Source organism: Esox lucius, chromosome 8 (genome assembly GCF_011004845.1).
Source record: "Esox lucius isolate fEsoLuc1 chromosome 8, fEsoLuc1.pri, whole genome shotgun sequence".
Taxonomy (NCBI): Eukaryota; Metazoa; Chordata; class Actinopteri; order Esociformes; family Esocidae; genus Esox; species Esox lucius.
This window is the reverse complement of record NC_047576.1, coordinates 5,388,003-5,409,999: the sequence shown is the minus strand read 5'-3', so window position 1 is coordinate 5,409,999 and position 21,997 is coordinate 5,388,003. Positions and strand designations below refer to the sequence as shown.

The window sequence follows — 21,997 nt, the reverse complement described above, 5'->3', positions numbered from 1 at the left end:
GTGCCGAAGCTGAATCTCTCGTCTTGTTTTCTCTCCTCCCTGTCTCTCCACTGCCTCCATAGATCACGCCTCTGAGGTGCAGGTGACCATGATGCTGACCGAGAGCTGCAAACTCCGGGGCTTACATCACAGGTAATCAATGCAACCGATCGGCTCACCACAGGCACATTGGGGCGTGCTGCGGAGATCGGACCGGCGCGTCAATCGCCGGTGTCGACTGCTCAGGTTGGACCAGGAACCGCCGCGTGTCCCGCCGGCAGGCCTTCCGCTTCCTTGTTTATTTCCCCATATGTGACCAGACAAGAAACACATGAAAAAACAGGAAGTCAGTGTGTTGCGCAACGTGCTGTCTGCTCAGCAGTGACTGTCATAATCCCACCCACTTCTGTCTAATTCTAAGGTCGTTATGGCCAAAGGGAAACTACCTCCAAGACCTGTTGGGTGACCGCCGGGTTCATGCTGCATTTCCCCATGCTGCAGTTTTTTTTTACTGTAAACCTTGTAGGTTCAACTGAATTCAGATTTTTTGAACTAATACATGTGAATTTAGTTGGGTAAAAATGATACAAGATTTCATTGGATCCCTTGAGAACAGTTCTTGATAGAAAAGAAAAACCGGTCTCCATATTAGGACTTAAAAAGCTGTGAACACCCTTTACATATTATTTATATATCTGACATTTAGCCAACACGTTAGTCCACAGCTTACATAATAGTCAGTTAGCTGACACAAGTCTTTCAGCTGACATATTAGTCATTTACTCAACAATGTTATTATGGGTGCCTTAAAATGTGTGTATGCTATGTTGACTAGTATCCATTTTCATATAAATCATCATCATAATTTCAACTACATTGTCATCATAAATGGTAAACAACATTTTCTTTCGGTACATACCATTTTCATTCCAGTAGTCCCCCCTGAACATTCTATCACAGCTCCTGGTTCCCACTGTAAATATGATTTACTTTTGTCTAAAGGGCTGCATGGACAGTGGGTCTTAGGAATCTCACGCCACACTTTTTTTCCCATCCCAGACTAAATGCCCTTGTTGCTGGCGAAATCTCCAAGCCGTAAATGGTAGTCCGATGCATGGGCTGGTTTAGTGGGAACAGGGCGTAGGTCTGCTGTTGTAAGTTATCTGTAAGAGTGGCTGCAGGCTCCAGCACTTGTCCTGGCAGTGTCAGGGTTGTCTTGCCTTTATCATGTGTCTGGTGTTACTAGCTGTTCCTGGTAACTTGTCAATAGGAACAAGGCAGCGATGCCTTGCTGGTGCTGTGGGATGTGAACAGAAATAAAGGAATCGGTCCCCGATTCTGGTGAAAGTAGAGGAGACCTGAAAAAGTTACCACTGAGAACAAATGTGTTGATGTCTCGAAGTGAACCCTGGTTATCAGCAAGGGAGGTTCTAATTGGTCACCTGTTCAGCAAGGGAGTGTCTCATTGGACACCTGTCCAGCAAGGATTTTTTCTGTCTAATCACCGCAGGGAAATTCCCGAGGTACTTGAATTGTTGAATTGCCCTAGCATCACACCTACTGTGCTAGTTTTTTGGATGTGATGAGCGAATTGTACCATGTTGCATTTGTTGTGAGCCTGTCGTCCAGTCTTTCCAGGTTGACATCAACATTCTAATTTGATCACGTCGTGAAGTTTGACGTTGTCGCTGTAAAAGAAAATCCGTAAGGACAAACATTGTGATGAAGGCTGTGATGCTAATTCTCATAAAGCCATCACACTGTCTGTGCAGCGTCATTCTGCCGTGACTGTGTTTTAAGGAATCGTAATAAAGCAGGCCGTAACAAGAAATGAGAAGTACACCTAAAAGGAAAGCAATTTTCCGTTGATGCTACGTGACCTTCTGAGAAAGTGTTAAGCAAGCCAGTAAGTTTATTTATATAGCACAATTCATACATCGAAGCAATTCAATGTGCTTCACAAGGAAAAAAATATAAAAATACAATAACATAAAAACAAATATTCAAATGAAAACATCAAAACAAAAGAATACATCATAATAATAAAGAAAATACAGTCAGAGATCATATAATGATTAAAAATGGGATAAAAACATAGGAAGCTATAAGGCTAAACAGTGTGGTTAAGTTTAAGTGCTCAGTCATAGGCACGTGAAAAGAGAAATGTTTAACCTGTTTTTAATCCTGTGTTCTCTTTTTTTTTAATAGGGACTTAATGGCAGCTGTTTTTAGAGATGTTGGGAAAATGCCTGATTGCACAGAGCTATTTACTATTTGCTGTAGATCCATTGTTATAGATTATTTTTATTTTATTTTTTGTCTGATGGCAGAGTTTTGAGACAGGAAGTGGAAGCTTTAAGATGTCGAACTGTTTCTTCAAGGGATTTTTTATCAATTGTATTAAAATGCGACATAATAACCAAGTTATGTCTTGGTGGTTGTGGTGACGGTACAGAGTCTTGTTAGACTGTGTAGTTCAGATGTTCCGTGTAATACTTATTGTTCTTTCACTTAAGAAACATGCAAATTCATTACATTTCACAGTGGACATGAGTTCTGATGCTATCTGCTTTATTGGGTTTGTAAGCTTGTCGACTCTATATCGATCATTAATCATATATGATATTGCTGTTATTTTTGTTGATCATTCCCGATAAATGTTGCTGTCTGGCCCTGTGTAACACATTGTTGAAGCTACCAAGGCTTTGTTTATAGATGTCATAGTGAATTTGAAGTTTAGTTTTCCTCCACTTATGTTCCACTTTCCTACATTCACTTTTCAGGGCGCTTACCATCATGGTGGTTCTCCGTGGTGTTTTCTGTTTTCTCATAGTTTTCTTTACCTTTACCGGTGTAACACGATCCATGACATTCAATATTTTGGCATTAAAATCATCCAGAAGTACATCAACTGAGTTAACTATATATAACGTCACTGCCAGACATTACATGTGATCGTGAAATACTCAGGGACCCACCGGTGGCTGGGACTCTACTGCATCACTGGACCCGCTCCAAGGCCTCTCCCGAAATGCATGTTGACCTGCTTTTGTTTTGGCCGTTCTTTGGCATGTGCCGTGTCTGCACGTCTTTCCGAGTGTATAGGCTGTATGTTTCTCGGTGCTGGGAAACATGCTAAAGCTGTGTCTTCACTTGTCACTCTGGGCCCACACCTTCCTCTTTCCCTTCCTGAGGTCAGGTGGTCACAGTACTCTCTCTGACTCTTCGTTCCTCATCTGGCTGGCAGGCCCTGGGCTCCAGTCTGACAACTCCCAAACCAAAAAAACGAATCCTCTGTGAACTCCTTCCTGTGTGACCGATTGTCACGCAAAGGAATGTTGCTGTTAGCACCTTGACTTTCTGTCGGAAAACCCACATGGTGAAGCTCATTTGTCCCAGGTGGATCTTTTGGTGGTTCGTTTTTCTTTACCAAGCCGTAAACGAAAATAGCTGCACTTGGCCATCATATACTGAAAGTGTTTATTCACCACTCATGTCTTAGTCTCCTACAGTTGCAATAACGAGTTTGTGAGCCCTCATGAGTTCCACGCATGAGTGTAGTATGTTTTTCATCTAAGTCGTAAACCATAGATAAACACACGGTGAGTCCCAAGTGAACACGTCCTCCCCCCACTTCACCCTCAACCCTGCCATTTTCACGAGCGTCTCAAAGCAGAGGGAGTAAAAACAAATGTTGTTGGTGTACATGCTGTTTTCACCTTCTGGTGACCCCTCCTAGCGAGAGTGCAACGAACGTGCTAGTCGTTGTAGGCCAGAACGTGTGTGTGAACTGTGATGTTTAGTAGCTGGTGGGAACCTCCTTTTACAGCAGTGGCTTGATTTTTGTGTTTAGGGTCATTGTCATGCTACATGTCCCAACCTCTTAAGCTTCAGATGGTGAGCTGTTACCGTTATATTGTCCTGTGAAATTTCCTCATTCAATTTTTAATTCATTGCAAGCCATCTCTCAAGTACCTCTGACTTGTTGTCAATAAAAAAAAAATGTACAACATGAAATGATGAGGATACAGTGTAAGTATTTCAAATTGTCTACAGATCTTTTAGCCAAAAAATATAGTAGCACTATATTAATTGTTTTTTATTCATTTATACAACATCTAAATAGTAAAGCATTTTAGATACACTATCGGCTGCCAAGAAAATGTTTACCATAGAATGGGTACAATTAAATAGTAGGCTACATTTATTGCTTTGAATTCAATAAAATTGAAACGTGAAAAGCTGTATCAGCACCCAGCCAAATAGGAACATAAAATATACTCTTTCAACAGGGCTACATGTCAGGAAATTGCAAATTGCATGCTTTCAAATATTAAGCACTCAGCTTTTAACTAGTATATACACGTAAAAACGTAAATCATAAAATGACTTAAAATGTTTTGGTAAATGGCTGTCAATAGTATCTTGGAAAACACTTTTAGAAAGGCGAGTTTGGCCAGAGTCTGGCTTCAGGATGATGTGATGTTGCATGATGCATTTCTTATCATTTCCCGTACTTCTCTACCGCTGCAAGCACCGCTCCTTTTATATCCAGCGAGGACCATTGGCGCCGTGTAAAGTCCGAGCTGTGGCGTTTATCTCTAAACTGGTTACGCACCTGATCATCCCTTATCACCCACTTACTTTTAAATCTATGATTCAAGACGGCAGCTGGGACAAGATGCTTATCTTAAAAGATATGTGTGTAGCGAGTGGAAACATTCTCCTATTGTGTAGTTTTTGTCGGACCGTGTAAGCGGAGCCGGCTAAAGCGTGAATGTCTCTTACTGAGTGAGTGACTGACTACCCCTTGTTAAATAGCATAGAGAAGCAGACTTGTGAACTATAGGTCCCGAGTTCTTATCTCCTAGCGGGTGAAGCGAAGTATGCTTTGTGAATTATTACATTTTGACGGAAACTTCGCTGGCTAAAACTCAAACCTGAAACTGTATACGGTTATATTGCAACTGTTTCTGGCATGGAATAGTTTGTCTTCAGTCTTGCTAGAAATTGCTCAATTCTTATGATTATTCCTAGGACGTTAGTAGATACTAGTAAGCCTATTACTGGCTAATAAGCTGTTAAAACGGCCAGTGGCAAATGCAATACAGTTCATAGACACTGTGGTGGAGGTAAACTTAATAAGAAACGTTAATCCTCAATGGAGTCTAGCAACTGCTGAAACATGTAATGCTGTTTCGTAATGGTTAAAGACTGTCTCTCTCATGTGGAAGACCTAAGTTAGAATCTATTGAGAGAAACAATATTTATAAATTATTTATGGTAGATTCCACAATTCTCTCGTCTTTTGACTTGATGAAAAGGTTAGTTATCCTCGCCTTTATTGATAGTTATTGTATAAATGTTATTCAAGAATGAAAGAAAAAAGTATGTTGTTTTGCCATGGAAGAAAAAATATGTTCTTATGCCATGAAATTAAATAGCTTTGGCGAACCTGCTAGCAATTGCTCATTTCTTATGACTATTCCAGTAAGTTAGTAGATACCTGTAAAGCTTATTACTGGCTAATATGCTGTTAAAACGGCCAGTGGCAGACGGCATACATAGACACTATTTGTGGTGGAGGTAAACTTAGTAAGAAACGTTAGTCAGTTTAACTATATCAATGTAATTCACGAATGGCCAATTAACTATTAAAACAGCCAGAGGCAAAAGAGGATTTGTTCAGTATAGAGAAAAGAGGCTATACTGACACCCGGCAAATGTACAGCTCTGTGGTCTAGTGGTTAACGACACAGCTTTTCACGTGGCCGACCCGGTTTTGAATCTCGAGGTAGCCACATTTTCTGTTGCGGGCCGGCTGAACTAGGCTTGCCTGGAGAACAAGTATTTCATACACTGCCGATTTTGCAGGTTTTCCTACTAACAAAGCATGTAGAGGTCTGTAATTCTAATGCACCTGTTTGAACGCGTTAACTGTAAAAAAGACACCTGTCCACACACTCAATCAAACAGACTCCAACCTCTCCACAATGGCCAAGGCCAGAGAGCTGTGATAAAATTGTAGACCTGCACAAGTCTGGGATGGGCTGCAGGACAATAGGCAAGCAGCTTGGTGAGAATGCAACAACTGTTGGCGCAATTATTAGAAAATGGAAGAAGTTCAAGATGACGGTCAATCTCCCTCGGTCTGGGGCTCCATGCAAGATCTCACCTCATAGGGCATCAATGATCATGAGGAAGGTGAGGGATCAGCCCAGAACTACACGTCAGGACTTGGTCAATGACCTGAAGAGAGCTGCAGGATTAAAATCCTGCAGCACACACAAGGTCCCCCTGCTCAAGCCAGCGCATGTCCAGGCCCGTCTGAAGTTTGCCAATGACCATCTGGATGATCCAGAGGAGGAATGGGAGAAGGTCATGTGGTCAAATGAGACAAAAATAGGGCTTTTTGGTCTAAACTCCACTCGCAGTGTTTGGAGGAAGAAGAAGGATGAGTACAACCTCAAGAACACCATCCCAACCGTGAAGCATGGAGGTGGAAACATAATTCTTTGGGGATGCTTTTCTGCAAAGGGGACAGGACGACTGCACCGTATTGAGAGGAGGATGGATGGGGCCATGTATCGCGAGATCTTGGCCAGCAACCTCCTTCCTTCAGTAAGAGCATTGAAGATGGGTCGTGGCTGGGTCTTCCAGCATGAAAACGACCCGAAACATACAGCCATGGCAACTAAGGAGTGGCTCCGTATGAAGCATTTCAAGGTCCTGGAGTGGCCTAGTCAGTCTCTGGAGTCGCCTAGCCAGTGTGCGCAAACCTGGTCAAGAACTACAGCATACGTATGCTCTCTGTAATTGCAAACAAAGGTTTCTGTACCAAATATTTAGTTCTGCTTTTCTGGTGTATCAAATACTTTTTGTCATGCAGTAACATGCAAATGAGTTACTTAAAAATCATGCAATGTGACTTTCTGGATTTTATTTTTAGATTCCGTCACTCACAGTTGAAGAGTACCTATGATAAAAATGACAGACTTCTACATGCTTTGTAAGTGGGAAAACCTGCAAAATCGGCAGTGTATGAAATACTTGTTCTCCCCTGTGTGTGTGTGTGTGTGTGTGTGTGTGTGTGTGTGTATTCTATAGATCTATTATTTCAGATAAATTATCTTATCAAAACGGAAACTTTTTGTAAAAGTCCTTATTTATAGTCCTAATTCAACTAAAATAACTAAATGCTTTAATCCTTAGATACAATGTAGCTAACCACCTTCTTTCTGATAGCATGTGCATGTTTTCCATAATGACTCTCCCTCTCCTGCATGTCCTTGGTCCTCCTCATTTCTGTAATTTACCTATATTTTGCACCAGTGGGTTTCATCAGTTTCTTTATTAAATTGAGTAAACTTAATGAAAGCTTAAGCAACGAGGTTTATATTTGTATATATATTTATGTAGAATAGGTTCAAGATTCACTTTCATTGACGTTGATACCTTAGCGAAGCTCAGCTTGAGTGACCTTGAAGGAGATGGAAATGGGTTGGGTTAAACACTTTTGACTCCGCCCACATTGAGCCCGGCCCTGAACTGCAACACTGCAGTCAGGTGCTTCTCAGCCATCCAGCCACTAAGGCAGCAAAGCAGCTCCAGCAGTTGTGACGCTCCCTCCACCATGCTTCAAGTTTTATTTATTTTTTGTAGAGCATCTGTGCCATCCTCCTGTGAATTTCCCTCTTTTAGCAACGTGTCTTCCTTATTGAGAACTCATGGACACAAACGTCCTTCTTTGAGACGCCCCTGACTACAATAATACCCCCCCTTGCAGGGATCTTTGCTGGACGGCCCCTCCAGCGGAGAGTCGCAGTGGCGCCAAATTTCATCCATTTGTACACAATCTGTCTGACTGGGCCGATGGAGGCCAGAGTCTCTGGAAATGCTCACAAACTTTGTCTAGCAACTATGTGCTCACCGCCCATTCATGTGTACTTCTATGTCAACCTGATGTACATTTTGTGTGTTGTCTTCAGACGTTGTGTCCCATGTGCCGCACCATTCCACCAAGTATAATTATTATTTTGCATTAATGTGCCAGGCGGTAAAGGCATCGTCTGCACACAAACTCGCTGTTTTGTACCGTTCTGGTGGGACCAAGTTGACTGTGCAGCACAGCTGAACTGTCACAGGTTCTGCACTGACTCAGAGCAGAACAAGGCAGTTACTGCATAGTTATTTTACTACAGTAGCAAGCTAACGGAAAGAAGGTAACATTGCATTTGGTGTTGTGCTCTCTAAGCTGGTTGGCTTTTCCTTTTGTGTTACGAAGTTGCTGGCTCAAGCAGTTTATGTGATCAAACCTCAGAATTAATTCTCCGTTTGGTGCCAAGTCTCGCAGATTCACTGAACTCAAAAGATTACCAATGCTTGACTTCCACGGAAGCCAACTCGTAATGGTTGTGCCAGGCTAATTTACTTTGTACTATGTAGCCTGGGGACGAGGTTTGGCCCTGAGTAACACCAGCTGCGTCAGGTGACTGTAACGTCCGGATGTGTCTCTCTCTCACACATCACATCCAGTAAATACCCGCACACTGCTGAGTACTTATTTTATTTTATCAAGTAAAGATTTGTGAAGCAGGTCTTTAGAATGCTACACACCCTGTTTCAGATGGTTTCAGTAGGGTTTTGGACAGCTTCTTCTGTGTGCCCTTATTGTTACATAACAAAGTAAATAACATGACCCTGGTCTAATATGCTGTAAACATATTTTCTGATTAAATAACATGACACGTTTAACACGCTTTAAACATATTTACTGACTAAATAGCATGACAGGTCTACTCCACTGTAAGCAACTTTACTGACTAAATGGCATGACAGGTCTACTCCACTGTAAACATATTTACTGACTAAATAGCATGACAGGTCTACTCCACTGTAAGCAACTTTACTGACTAAATGGCATGACAGGTCTACTCCACTGTAAGCAACTTTACTGACTAAATGGCATGACAGGTCTACTCCACTGTAAACATCTTTACTGACTAAATGGCATGACAGGTCTACTCCACTGTAAGCATCTTTACTGACTAAATGGCATGACAGGTCTACTCCACTGTAAGCATCTTTACTGACTAAATGGCATGACAGGTCTACTCCACTGTAAGCATCTTTACTGACTAAATGGCATGACAGGTCTACTCCACTGTAAGCATCTTTACTGACTAAATGGCATGACAGGTCTACTCCACTGTAAGCATCTTTACTGACTAAATGGCATGACAGGTCTACTCCACTGTAAGCATCTTTACTGACTAAATGGCATGACAGGTCTACTATGCTGTCCATACACTTACTCCGCCCAATAGACTTTTGAATGTGTAGTGTGTTGTATTTGACCGCTGTGTTCCTGCCTTTTTCCATCCAGTGACGTGTACATAGACAGTGTGTATTTATCATTGTGTTTATCTCTGCCCTCCTCAGAAACCTGCTCCCCATCAGTCATGTATGTACAGAGGACGGGGAGAAACCCATGGTCCTGCTTCCTTATATGAACTGGGGAAACCTCAAACTGTTCCTGAGACAGTGCAAGTTGGCGGAGGCCAACAACCCACAGGTGAGCCCCTAAGCGAGCCCTGGCAAAAAAAATAATAATCCAGAGACGGTACAAAACCACAGATGAGCCTGTGTCATTAGCTATGACTCCTGCTTGCTGCCATCTTAGCATCAACTTAATGTCTTCTATTGTTAAAGGAGAACTTCACTTGTTGGATGGTTCCTGGAAGTGTTCTAGGGACCAAGTGACATTGACTGCTTGACCAGTTGTGGCCATGAGATTTATATTTAACATGTTCACACACCCTAATTACTTCTGTTGATTTTAGCTAGCTATAGCTGGAGTTAAGTTATTACAGACCTAAGAAAACAACATGAAGTCGATGACTATGGAAGCTCTGTTGCCATCAAGAAGTTCCATTCTGTTACTAAAACTAAATCAATCTTGTCACTCGAATGATTTTTAAAGGTTGAATGATTGATTGTTGTTTTATTTTTGGCTAATAACAAATATTGTTCCATTCTGAACTCAGACCCTGTTGAGAGTTTTCAAATTGGGCCAAACATCTTGGGTTATGTACAAGGTCGGCCAGTCAATACATTTAATTTCTCAACCCCTGTTTTCACTCCAGTTTCGACTGAAATAGTCCAACATGAACTGGAGTGGCTATATAGATAGCTTAGCACATAATACATTTTGTTAGCCACTTGTTCGGTAAAAACAGATTGGCAAATTAGTAACACTTTGCAGGGCTTAATGTAAAAAAAAAAATGCCTTCACTTGAGCGACTAGTGTGAGTTTTTACATGTTTTATTGAAAAACAATACCAGACAGCTAGGCGTCGCATCACTGCTCAACGCTTGACTGGCCAACAGCACGCGCAGCGCTGCAAGCTAGTTATTTGTACGTGTGCCAGATTACAGAACAACTGGATGATTCAAGTTTATAATGCGATTAAAGTTTATGATGCGATTCAAGTTTTTTTTATCTGCATTTTTTTGTGTAATAGTCCCATTCCAGACAGCGACTTGTTAGTTTTCATAGTCCGAACTTTTTACGGGCCTGGGGCCACCGAGCCACGGTTATTGTCAAACCCTGCTTTGGCTAGCCTAGCTTGCTTGTATAACTGCCCTTCTGTCTTTATTTTTGCTGTTAATATCGCCAAGTATGTTTGGATTAACACATTTATAAAACGTTGGTGTACAGTAGGACGTGATGTACTAGCTAGGTGTTAGCCACATTGCTTGAGATGATTTGAACCTAGAGTGACAACGGCCAGGCCTGGACCGGACCGTCTCAGCTGGTATTTATTTAAAATGTATATTAAGCTGGCCCTGGCCTTGGAGCAGAGGCTGTTTCCTGTGAGGAGACAACAATCCGACCATTGTGGTAGGTGATTCCAGGGACTTGTTGAGCCACTTGGCACAAGTGCTCTCGGGAGATGCCTGTACTGTGAAATCCAAGAGATCAACAAGAGCATACGTTTGCTCGCACACGTGCATGAACAACGTTCTTAAACAATAACTCCACACAGACAGCTTTTTAACAAATTACACACACACACACACACACACACACACACACACACACACACACACAGAAATCCAGGTGGCAGAATGCTTCTTTAAGGTGTAGCCACAGATGCCACGCCCTCCACCTCCATCTGTCCTGTTACTGCCTGCTTTAGGTGAGTGTTAGACCTGATTAAGACCTACTCATAACTCCCCCCCCCCCCCCCCCCCCCCCGACTGCTGTTGCTATAAACGTGAAAAGATAAATCAACTGATATAACATTACAAGGAGACCCATGTGTCCCAAATGTCACGCTGTCCCCTATGTTGTTCCCTACAGTGTAAGGAGTAGTGTAGTTTGGGACGTACACACAAGGTTCTGAGAAGTGCCTGGGGCGCGTAGCGTTATGACATTGTCTGGCATTGTGTTACAGTTTGGCACGCAGGCTAATTCTCCTCCGAACATCTGGCTTCGCAAGGTGCTGTTAGTGTTAAAGTAAACCGAGTCCTTGTGCAAACCTTAACGTAAGTTGTTACATTGCCTTCGGCCCATATGAGGAAGACAGGTTTAAAATGTCTATCACTTGACCCACCCGCAAACTAGTCGACTCAAGCTCTCATGGAAATGCCCTCATTTTAGCATTTAAGGGGCGGAAATGTTGTGTTTTCATGTAATTGTGTGTTATAGCTTCATGTAATTGTGTGTTATAGCTTCAGGTAATTGTGTGTTATAGCTTCAGGTAATTGTGTGTTATAGCTTCAGGTAATTGTGTGTTATAGCTTCAGGTAATTGTGTGTTATAGCTTCAGGTAATTGTGTGTTGCCTCTTGTCTCACAACCGTAAAAGCAAACCAACCTAAAACATCCACATTGGGCCTTGTCTGACAGTAGTCGCCTGCGACAGCAGATGAGACGGAGTTCTGACAACCATGGGGTTGCTGCACAAGCTGTTGGGATTGCGGTGCGGCTGGGCACATGGTGACAAACGCAACAGAGACACAGTACGTTAGCGTTCTATTGGTGGCAACTTGACGGCACAGAGGAACCATGTCAGAAGAACCGTGTTGACATCCTGCGGCAACACTGTACCAATCATCTTCTGCCGTCACCTCAAGATTAGTAATTATAGGAGAAGAGGAAAGTGTGAGTTACTTATCGGTAGCGCTGTGGTAAATGGTCTGCAGTGTAGCGAGTGACAATGCATGTGATTCAGATCCAAGAAAGAAGTGTAATATATACGTAACCATAAGTAGTATATACAACCACAGAGTAGTTGGTCTAACAAATTGACAATTTCTTTGAACTTCTTGGTCGGTTTAGCTAAATTGAAGTCCTCTCGTAATTGGACTATCCATTGGTTTCCCATTGGTTTCCCGTGTTATGTCATTAAGTTGCTGTGCCTTTTACATTACTGATCCTTGGAGAGGATCAGTAATGTCCCCAGTCTTATTTCACAAATGGAACCATGCTCAGTGGCTAATTTAATGAAACGTCCCTAAGGCCGAGCGCAACAAGCGGAATCACGTTGCTGCATCAGAACTCTGCATATTCAAATTCTGCAGTGGAGCCGAGCCAGCCCAGGGTCCACAATAGAGAGGATTACCTCAGAGGCGTGGTCGTGCACATAATCTCTACAAGGCCCGCTCCAACACAGGCTGGTCACTGTCTTCTTGGAATCGGCATGTACACTCCCACAGACATACGCACACTCACACAGATATCTCTCTCTGTTCCGGGAAATGATCAGTGTGTGTAGTCTTTCTTCAGAGAATTATTGCACTGCCTCTCTTCTGTGTAATTAGCGGCCCCGGTGTTTAGCTGTCTGTTCTCTTTCCAGGTGAAGCAAACTTCACATAGACACCGCTAGGCTAAGCTACAATGATTAATGTCTTGATCTGCTGTTTATGTCCTCACTGCTACGCTAAGCTAGTGTGTATAGTATTAGGATCTCAGCCTTCCGGGCTAATTAGACAGATGGTCGACTGGAAGTAAAGCAGACTTACAGTTCCTTCTGTCTTGCTAGATTCTCCTCTACCCAGAGGGGATGCCCAGTGGCATGCTTTCCCCTCCCCAGTGCCCTAGGCTTTACCCAGGTAGTACGCTATGTGATAATACAGTAGTACACTCCAATAATGTATTCTGAATATATTGCTAGTGTTTATTTTAAATACATTGGGAGTATATTTTAGGTGTACTAAAATGCTATTCGGGAGTCATGTTTTCTAAGTATACTAATGTGTGAAATATCTGGGTCCGTTTTAACATTGAAGTATACTCATTACTATTTAAGTATCACTTGCACGTTGTTTTAATACTATTTAGTATGCTGAGGTAAACAATACACTTTAGATAAACAGCTTTTTTCACTACAGGTTACTAAACAAAAAAACTGAAGGAGAGTATCCCTCCCGGTAAAAGACTCTCCAGTCTTCAGCAAGTGTTTGTTCATTGTCTGTGGCTTCTGGGTTGTCTCCTTTGGGAGAGGTTCCCACAGGCCACTAGGTTACAGCAAGCTAGTTTGACTAAGTGGTCCCTGGTTTTGTTTCTCAACTCCATAATATGCATGAACAGCTGCACACGTTGAAACCCCGTGGAATGTTAAATACAGCAGTTTCTTAAGTGCATAAAGCAGTGTGGGACTATATGTAACAAGGTCAATCATTGGGTAATGTGGGGGTGAAAGTCCGAAAGTTTACGAAATTATTTTCTTGAGAATGCAGGGCAGGGTGTGCCTCTGAGGATTAAAAACTTCTATGAATTTTGGAAATTCTAGTTTGATTGCTGTCTGTACTGATCATCGCCGAGGCCCTCTGTCTGTTCTGATCATCGCCGAAGGGCCTCTGTCTGTACTGATCATCGCCGAGCCCCTCTGTCTGTACTGATCATTGCCGAGGCCCTCTGTCTGTACTGATCATTGCCGAGGCCCTCTGTCTGTACTGATCATTGCCGAGGCCCTCTGTCTGTACTGATCATTGCCGAGGCCCTCTGTCTGTACTGATCATTGCCGAGGCCCTCTGTCTGTACTGATCATTGCCGAGGCCCTCTGTCTGTACTGATCATTGCCGAGGCCCTCTGTCTGTACTGATCATTGCCGAGGCCCTCTGTCTGTACTGATCATTGCCGAGGCCCTCTGTCTGTACTGATCATCGCCGAAGGGCCTCTGTCTGTACTGATCATCGCCGAGGCCCTCTGTCTGTACTGATCATCGCCGAGGCCCTCTGTCTGTACTGATCATCGCCGAGGCCCTCTGTCTGTACTGATCATCGCCGAAGGGCCTCTCTGTTGTGACATGTACCACCAGGCAGCTACTCTGAATATCCACTTTCTACCAGTTGTCTTTCTCATCCTCTGTCCCTCCCTTCCATTTCACACTTATTTCCTCTCGTCCCTCCAGGCCATCTCCCAGCAGGACTTGGTCCACATGGCAATCCAAATAGCCTGTGGCATGAGCTACCTGGCCAGAAGGGAGGTGATCCATAAAGACCTGGCGGCCAGGAACTGTGTGTGAGTAGACCCAATGTCCCACTTAACCCGACGACCCGGCAACCCATTTGACCCCCCCCCTCCCCACGCCCTGTTAACCCTGTGCTCTCCTCCTGGTAGTATTGACGACAGCATGCAGGTGAAGATCTGCGACAACGCCCTGTCCAGGGACCTGTTCCCCATGGACTACCACTGTCTGGGGGACAACGAGAACCGTCCGGTCCGCTGGATGGCTCTGGAGAGCCTGCTCAACAACGACTTCTCCTCCGCTTCGGATGTGGTGAGAACCTCCGAGTTGACGTACAATACGTGTGCGTGTGGCTTAGCTGCGGGCTGTTGGCTGCTGGTCTTCGTTTTAGTCGGCAGCCTGTGTCGGAGAAATGGGCGGTTTGAAATGAGCCAATCTGATTGATTTGTTAACGGGACCGTTGATGGCTGTAACATTCAGTCCGGTTGTAGTCGTTTAATGGATACTTGTGCCTTAATCTATAGTGCGAGGTCAAACCCAAGAGCCCCAGGTCTCCTTAACGACTGAGCCTGGTAACACAGAAACATCCATTCATTTAGAGAGATGTGTTGCTCGTGTTCCTTTTATCATCATTGGATTAATTCAGGATGCTCTACCGCACGCAGATACATTTAAGGACACACACTCACACTGCTACTGTGGATGGCCGGGAATCTCTTACACGTCCGGTGTAATGGATCAGGAAGCCAACTGAAGGCCTTGTGCCGCGCCTGTCCAACACGTGGCGGACATGAATTCCCTCCTATCTGACTTCTGAGCTTCCTGCAGTGGCTCCGGCGGTCTGTGTCTGAACGCCTCCTTTCTCACGCTCTCTCATCCCAGGCCCTCTACCCAGACGACCATGCCAACTGGCCCTCACCTTGTAGGCTGACCGGCAAAACACTAACTGGGTGTGGGGTTACTTTAAACGGTGGCCTAAGCAGGATGCCTCCTACCATCTTCCCATTCTTCCACACTACACCCCCCCCCCGCCCAAGGCAGTGATCTCTTCCTTCCACACCCTGATTAATCCTCTCCCTTCCAGTCTCCCTCTAACTCAGTAACCATTCATGGAAACCCCCTACACACACACACACACACACACACACACACTCCCCCAAGGACGCTTAAATGCGGACACGTTCAAATCTATGTTGGTATCGCGGTACTTGTGAAAGACCGACAACCTTAACCCTAACCTGAAACATTCCTTAGAAGACATTTGAAGTCTAATGGCTAAAAACCCGTCCGTCCGTCCGTCGTCGTCGTCGTGCACTGCGGGCCTAGAAGTGGTTGTCACTTTCTAATTCAGACCAATTCCAGGTAGACAGAGGTACACCCAGCGCGCCTTCTCGTAAGTCATGTTGACGTCATCGAAAGACCAGGGCGATTTTTCAAGAGCGCAGATGTCTAGTGATAACGCCATCCTGTGACCTTCAGGGTCAAGCTGCACTCCCATTGTTAGATGGTCAGATTTGACCACCGGCCAGATTTCAGAAGAGAACTGGTAGATGAATCACTGACTTCATTCCCAAAGCCTTAATCATGTTTATATTGTGTGGCTGAGGTATATATTTATACTGCATAAGTCTTATCCTGTTCTGTTCTTAGGAAATAGGAAAATGATTTAATGTCATTTTGAGGAATTCACTATGCCGGGCGTTGCAGTCTGTGACTAGCCTGGTTCTGGAACGTGGCTCTGGATAGATAGGGTTTTCTAACAGACCCTTATCAGAACTTTCAGGGATTGTTTTTAAGTTGGTTATACCTTTTCAGCTACATTTCCTCGCATTGTGTCAGTGGAATGCTTTGTTCAGCTGTTGGCATGGAGTTCCCCGGCTTGGTCTTGGCTGGGCAGACGTTGACCTCCAGATGGACGAGCTCGATCTTCATTTGAAACATTCCTGCAACACTTGATGGAAACGGATGCAATGCAGATATCACAATACGTAACCCTGTGTCACAGCTTGCCCGGTATATGTCTGTACGTTTCAGAAGCGTTTAAAGCCCATGAAAGTGAGTCTTGTCCTGGGTCAGGTGGGTTTCCTGTTCTGCGTCGGTCCAGTCTGGGGTTTGATACGCATTACAGTGAATATCTGTTCGTCTTTGGCTGTCCGTCCTGCCTCGGGACTTGACTCTTGAACCCCTGCTCTGTTCCCCAGTGGGCGTTTGGTGTGACCCTGTGGGAGCTGATGACCTTGGGACAGACCCCGTACGTCGACATAGACCCCTTCGAGATGGCTGCCTATCTGAAGGACGGATACCGAATAGCACAGCCAATCAACTGTCCCGATGAACTGTAAGTAGAATAGCATAGCATATCCGCTGTCCCGATCTAAACAGAACAGTACAACCAATCAACTGCTCAGCGGTCCCCCCTAAACCAAACAAGTTATGCCAAATCTTTATCCTAATTGTAACTTTTGACCTAAACCTTTCTCTTAAGCCTTTTTAAAATGGGGACTAGAAGTTTACAGAGGTCCTAAGTGATATAGACACGCACACCATACAGACGCACACCTTAAGCTACTGACACACACACACACACACCTTAAGCTACTGACACACACACACACACACACTTTAAGCCACTGACACACACACACACACTTTAAGCTACAGACAGGCGCACGCACACCTTTAGCCACAGGCAGACACATCTTTAGCCACAGGCAGACACATCTTTAGCCACAGGCAGACACATCTTTAGCCACAGGCAGACACATCTTTAGCCACAGGCAGACACACACCACGCCTATTAGTCCGTGTTTGTGTTGTTTCAGGGTGGTAAAAGCGTCAGCAAGCCCGATATCTTTCAGCAGCATCATTCATTACTGACAGCCTTATCGACATCCTGCGTCTGTCAGGGATCTAGAGGGAGTTCCAGCTGCCAAAGAATCACCAAGGCACACAGTAGCCTCTGTGCCGCAGTCCACAATCACGCCCTTCTCCCTGCGCAATACACTGCTCTCATGGTCCCCCTCCTCTGACCACCTCCTTCAGAGGCTTTTTACAGCCGATGAGAACGAGGCGAGGAAGACACTTTGGACACCGCAGGGCACGGTTGGGACCCCGTCAGTTTGCTCGCTGGTGATCCTGTCGTCACTCGTACAGCCTGGCGTTTTCTACGGCTCAGCGAAGCAGAGGCAGGAAATATATGTCAGACTGTTGTTAGTGGGGCTGCGCGCCTTTTTCCTTGGGAAAGAATAGGTGATGAATTGAGATTGAAAGCGCAGGGAGACTGTGATTCACCAAGGCCTTGAGAGATGCGCGACTGAAAGATACGCTGCTCTGGTGTTGCAGCTCGGTTGCTTCCTTCGATGACCCGTGGTACCCAAATATGGGGACGCGATCACCAGTCTTAGTCATGTATACCAGTCTTAGTTCATCATGTATTCAATGTACACTGTTTACCAAGCTAGTCCGAAACGGCTTGTGAGAATGTTTTCTTTTTATTTCTCTCTCCACCCCTCTTAGGTTTGCAGTAATGGCCTGTTGCTGGGCCCTGGATCCAGAGGAGAGGCCTAAGTTCCAGCAGTTGGTTCAGTGTCTGACTGAGTTCCATGCAGCGTTGGGGGCATATGTGTAAAATGCAGCTCCTGGCTTTTGGTTGCAGACCTAGGTCCAGCAGGTCCCTGAGGGACTGAACAGCACTAATCACCATGAGGAAAACATTCACAAACCTTGTGCCTTATCAAGAAGAAAGAACAGACTTTCGTTATAATGCCAATTTATTTCGTTCTGTAAAGTATCAACATTTTTATTGCGTAGTCCGAGTGATTCAAGTGGCATTTCTGGGATTCGTGGAGGCTTTATGCTGTTTTCACAGACATGGATTCACCTTGCGAGGTCATCATATATCCCAGCATGCCTCACAAGCTTCCAGAACAGACCTATTCCTTGAAATGAAGACCCAAAAGAGAACCTTTTGGAAAAATGTAGGTCTATGGAAGAAAGTCCCACAGGAAGCTTACATCTGCTAACACATTTCCTTAAAAAAAAAAAAAAAAAAAAAACTTCTAAGAACCTGATTTAAGACACCATGACGATATGTTTTTATAACTGTTTTTTTGTATCTTAGTGAAGAGATTATGTAAATGTTGTGCTGTAGACCGGTTGTTATCACAAGACTCCACGAGACTGAAGCTTCAATGTGAAGGTGGTAGGAGCCATAGAATGCTGTCCTAAATAACACCCAAATCGCTAGTACACTATTGACCAGAGCCCTATTCCCATTGTAGCGCACTAAGCTTTGAATGGGGTGCCGTTTTGGACTCAGGGCTTCGGTGTGTAGTGGTGAGATAAAGCCATGGTACGGATTGCCTCTTCGGTGATCGTATGCTCGTATGTCTGTTCATTCAACCTCCATTGCCAAAGCAGCTGTGGTCTGTTTCTTTTCTGTTGGTTGTGGTATTTGTCGCTGCTGTCCACTGAAGGACATGTAGAACGTTGTGCCACTTGACCTTATTCCTTAGTAGACATGCTGATGGAGTGCTAGCCTAGCCGAGGACCTTGTTTTAATCGCCACCTGCGATCCATCCTTAGCATCAGTTTTGCAAGTGCAGTAGAATGATTCTGCCTGTTGTACATTATGCTACATACTGTCATGAACTTTTGCAGATGGATTGAGTTAAGAGTTGTCTTCAAACCCATCATCACTATTCGGATAAGTCACGATTTATTCCCAAATCACAAATGAACATTCAACCAGTTTATTGTCACCATTGTCATTATATTATTGAGTTTTTGAGTTCGACTGTTCTGTGTCAGAACTGAACCTTGCTACCAGCCAAGTGTTGTTTTGAGAATTAAAAAATATGAATTTACAGTAGGACACAAATCACTGTGAAGATCTGAATGTGTAAATGTGGCGACATCGTGTCAAGCTCTGGTCCAAGGTGTCACACTCCGATACTGGTACTGAGACTTTCATAGCAAGCTTCACATAACTCCACAGACCAGAGCAATAACACAACCTCATCTTACTGCCAACCAGGCCTTCATATTCACAGCTAAGATCTGGACGGTGGCTGTAAATCCCCTGTGTGTGATTGGTTTTTATTCACTATGAAATCTAAGGTTTATCTTACTGTAACATAGCGATGGTTTCACAGCTGCCCACCGAAGAACCAACCTCAGTTAAAGTCACTATTGATGCTGTGGAGATATTAGTGGAGCTGGGGGGAATTACAGATGACATTATAAAGGCTTATTACACATTATTAGGCATTATAACTTGTAGTGTGTAAATAAACTGTTAACTTATAAGCTGTAAGAATAATCAAGTATCTCACAGTCTACAGAGAAGCATGATCTGCCCAGCATTACTGTGTGTTGGAATGGAAATAATAATTCACGATTATGAATGGTGACTTGTCCTTGTTTTGTTCATTCATGTGGACCAACCTTGTCAATGTTGTTTAAAAGTGAAACAAAGACCCGTGTTGGACTTAGTTTCAACCGTCCGAGGACAATGTGCTTCGCTGTCTCAGCATGGGTTAATGGAAACGCACCTCAGATCTGATTTGTTAAGGGAATCGGGCTGACAACCTGAGGTGCTGACCAAGAGTCTCCTCTGTTGTCTGAGGCCGCATCCTACTCCCTATATAGTGCACGACTTTTCACCTTGCCCTTATATGGTGCGCTGCATCTGCTTGACATTTGGGACCGACACTTGGCAGTGAAAGGTTTGTTTGCTCTTTGGGGCCCCGTGTTCAAATGTTTTAACTCTGCACACTTACAGGATAATGTCTCCTAAAATCATTTGAGAGGATCTTTCTGCAGTGTTTGAAGATCCTTGGGGAAGAGTCTCCACCCTTCTGGTAAACATACCATTGTTGAATTTCCTTCTGTCCGCAGGGGTTAATTTGGGAAGTGGGGGAGCCCTTCTTTCTACTTTCCCGTTTTATCAAAACTGTTAAACTGCTAGCCGGTGGAAGTACAAGGACATCACCTCCCCACTTGATCTCATTTTGGCTATCTGTGGAGGAGCTCCACTCCTCCAGGCTGCCGCCCAGTTAAACCCCTGTTTTTCCAGCTTCTGAAGTTGGGTCTGAAAATGGTATGATTGTTGATTTATAATAACAGTTGCACAATTCTCTGATCTTCCAGAAATCCCTGTTGGGGGATCATTGGGTTTCCTGGTTTTTCCCTTCTGATTGTCAATCTTTCAGCTGTGATTCTTGGAAAACTGTGGAAATAGAATCAGCCTGCTTCATTGCAGATGTCAGTATCTGTGGGGATCGTTTCAGATGAGGGATGTGCAAACATGGTGAACATAATGTCCCCCTTGTCCTCGTCCAGAATGGCCAGAAGGCTCTACACTACTACCTTGGTCCAAGGACAATACCAAAGGCTCTACACTACTTCGATCCCAGAACATCCTGACCACTGAACTCCCAGTTTCTGTGTAAGTAAAGGGGCAATCTGACATGTGTATGGCTTCCTGTTTGATTTCTTCTCAAGTTGGGAAAGTGTAAAAGAACCTTGTGTTAGTCTTTTACTTCATGAATTTCAGCTGAACCGTGTATATACAGTTCACAAAAACACAGCAAAGGCTATAACATCTATAAATCATGCAACAAGTGACCCCCTGATAATTACTGTGGATGAAGGAATGTGGAAAAAATGTTGTTGCTTGTTTTTAAATCAAATTCTTGACTTGGCAAATCAGTTCTGATACTTTACACCACCTGGAGGAGATAACTACCTAGAGCAATCCACAAGAATTTTCACAGTAACACTTCTTTAGTTGTTTTGGCAACACTAGGTCATGTGTCAGTCTTATTTTGAGGGTGTTAACATCTGTAAACTGTGTAGCAATTACAGCTCTTTTTATACCAATGGGACCAAAGTAATTGGATAAATTAGCAATCCTGAAGTCTTATTTAGTGGTTGACCCATAGACACCACCAGACTCTAGCTGACGAGAGACATGCCAATGAGCTGGTATCACAAGTATGGGCGACTGTATAGATGCAGTGGGTCAGGAGGTGGTTGTGTCGGGGTGGAATCATCCACGGAATGCAAGCCGTTGTCAACCACAACACATTCAAATATGACCCCTTGCACGGCGATGAGCGTTCTTGCGTCCGACGACAACAGTACCTGTCGTTTGGGGACAGAGCGACCTCCGATTCTGTCGCAAGTCGTTGGCTGACTCCCTGGAGGTCTTCCGACTGGGTGAAATGTCACCGCCTGGCACAAAGCGTTGTGTAGCACGGACCTGGGGGACGCACGGCCGCCAGTCTATCAGGACGTTCCACAGCATCTGTTCCTTCACCCGAGGTTTGACCAGGAAACTGCTTCATCTTCAGAGTCGGGCCGGCGAATGGGATTCAGAGTATTACGCCGGGAGTGTTACGCAAGGCTAGGGTCACTGGTTCAATTCCCACAAGGGACCAGCGCCAAAAACGTAGGTAGACCCTGGCTGCCCTTGAGAAGGGCGTCTTCTAATAGACAGTGAGCCAAATGAACGTGTCATTTGATGTGAATGAATCCTAA

The 21,997-nt window shown here is 44.2% G+C and overlaps 1 protein-coding gene across 4 annotated transcripts in view; it reads left to right on the top strand.

The window, feature by feature from the left end:
• ryk (receptor like tyrosine kinase) overlaps positions 1 to 19,866 on the top strand; it is a 63,080-nt gene extending 43,214 nt beyond the window's left edge. For all 4 annotated transcript variants that reach the window (XM_010896420.5, XM_010896421.4, XM_010896417.4 and 1 more), the window contains 6 exons: positions 63 to 132; positions 9,421 to 9,553; positions 14,399 to 14,508; positions 14,608 to 14,767; positions 16,657 to 16,793; positions 17,972 to 19,866. In XM_010896420.5, coding sequence (XP_010894722.1) covers positions 63 to 132; positions 9,421 to 9,553; positions 14,399 to 14,508; positions 14,608 to 14,767; positions 16,657 to 16,793; positions 17,972 to 18,083 — 722 coding nt within the window. In that variant the 3' untranslated portion in view covers positions 18,084 to 19,866. The remainder of the gene's footprint in view (positions 1 to 62; positions 133 to 9,420; positions 9,554 to 14,398; positions 14,509 to 14,607; positions 14,768 to 16,656; positions 16,794 to 17,971) is intronic.
• Positions 19,867 to 21,997: the final 2,131 nt, after the last annotated feature.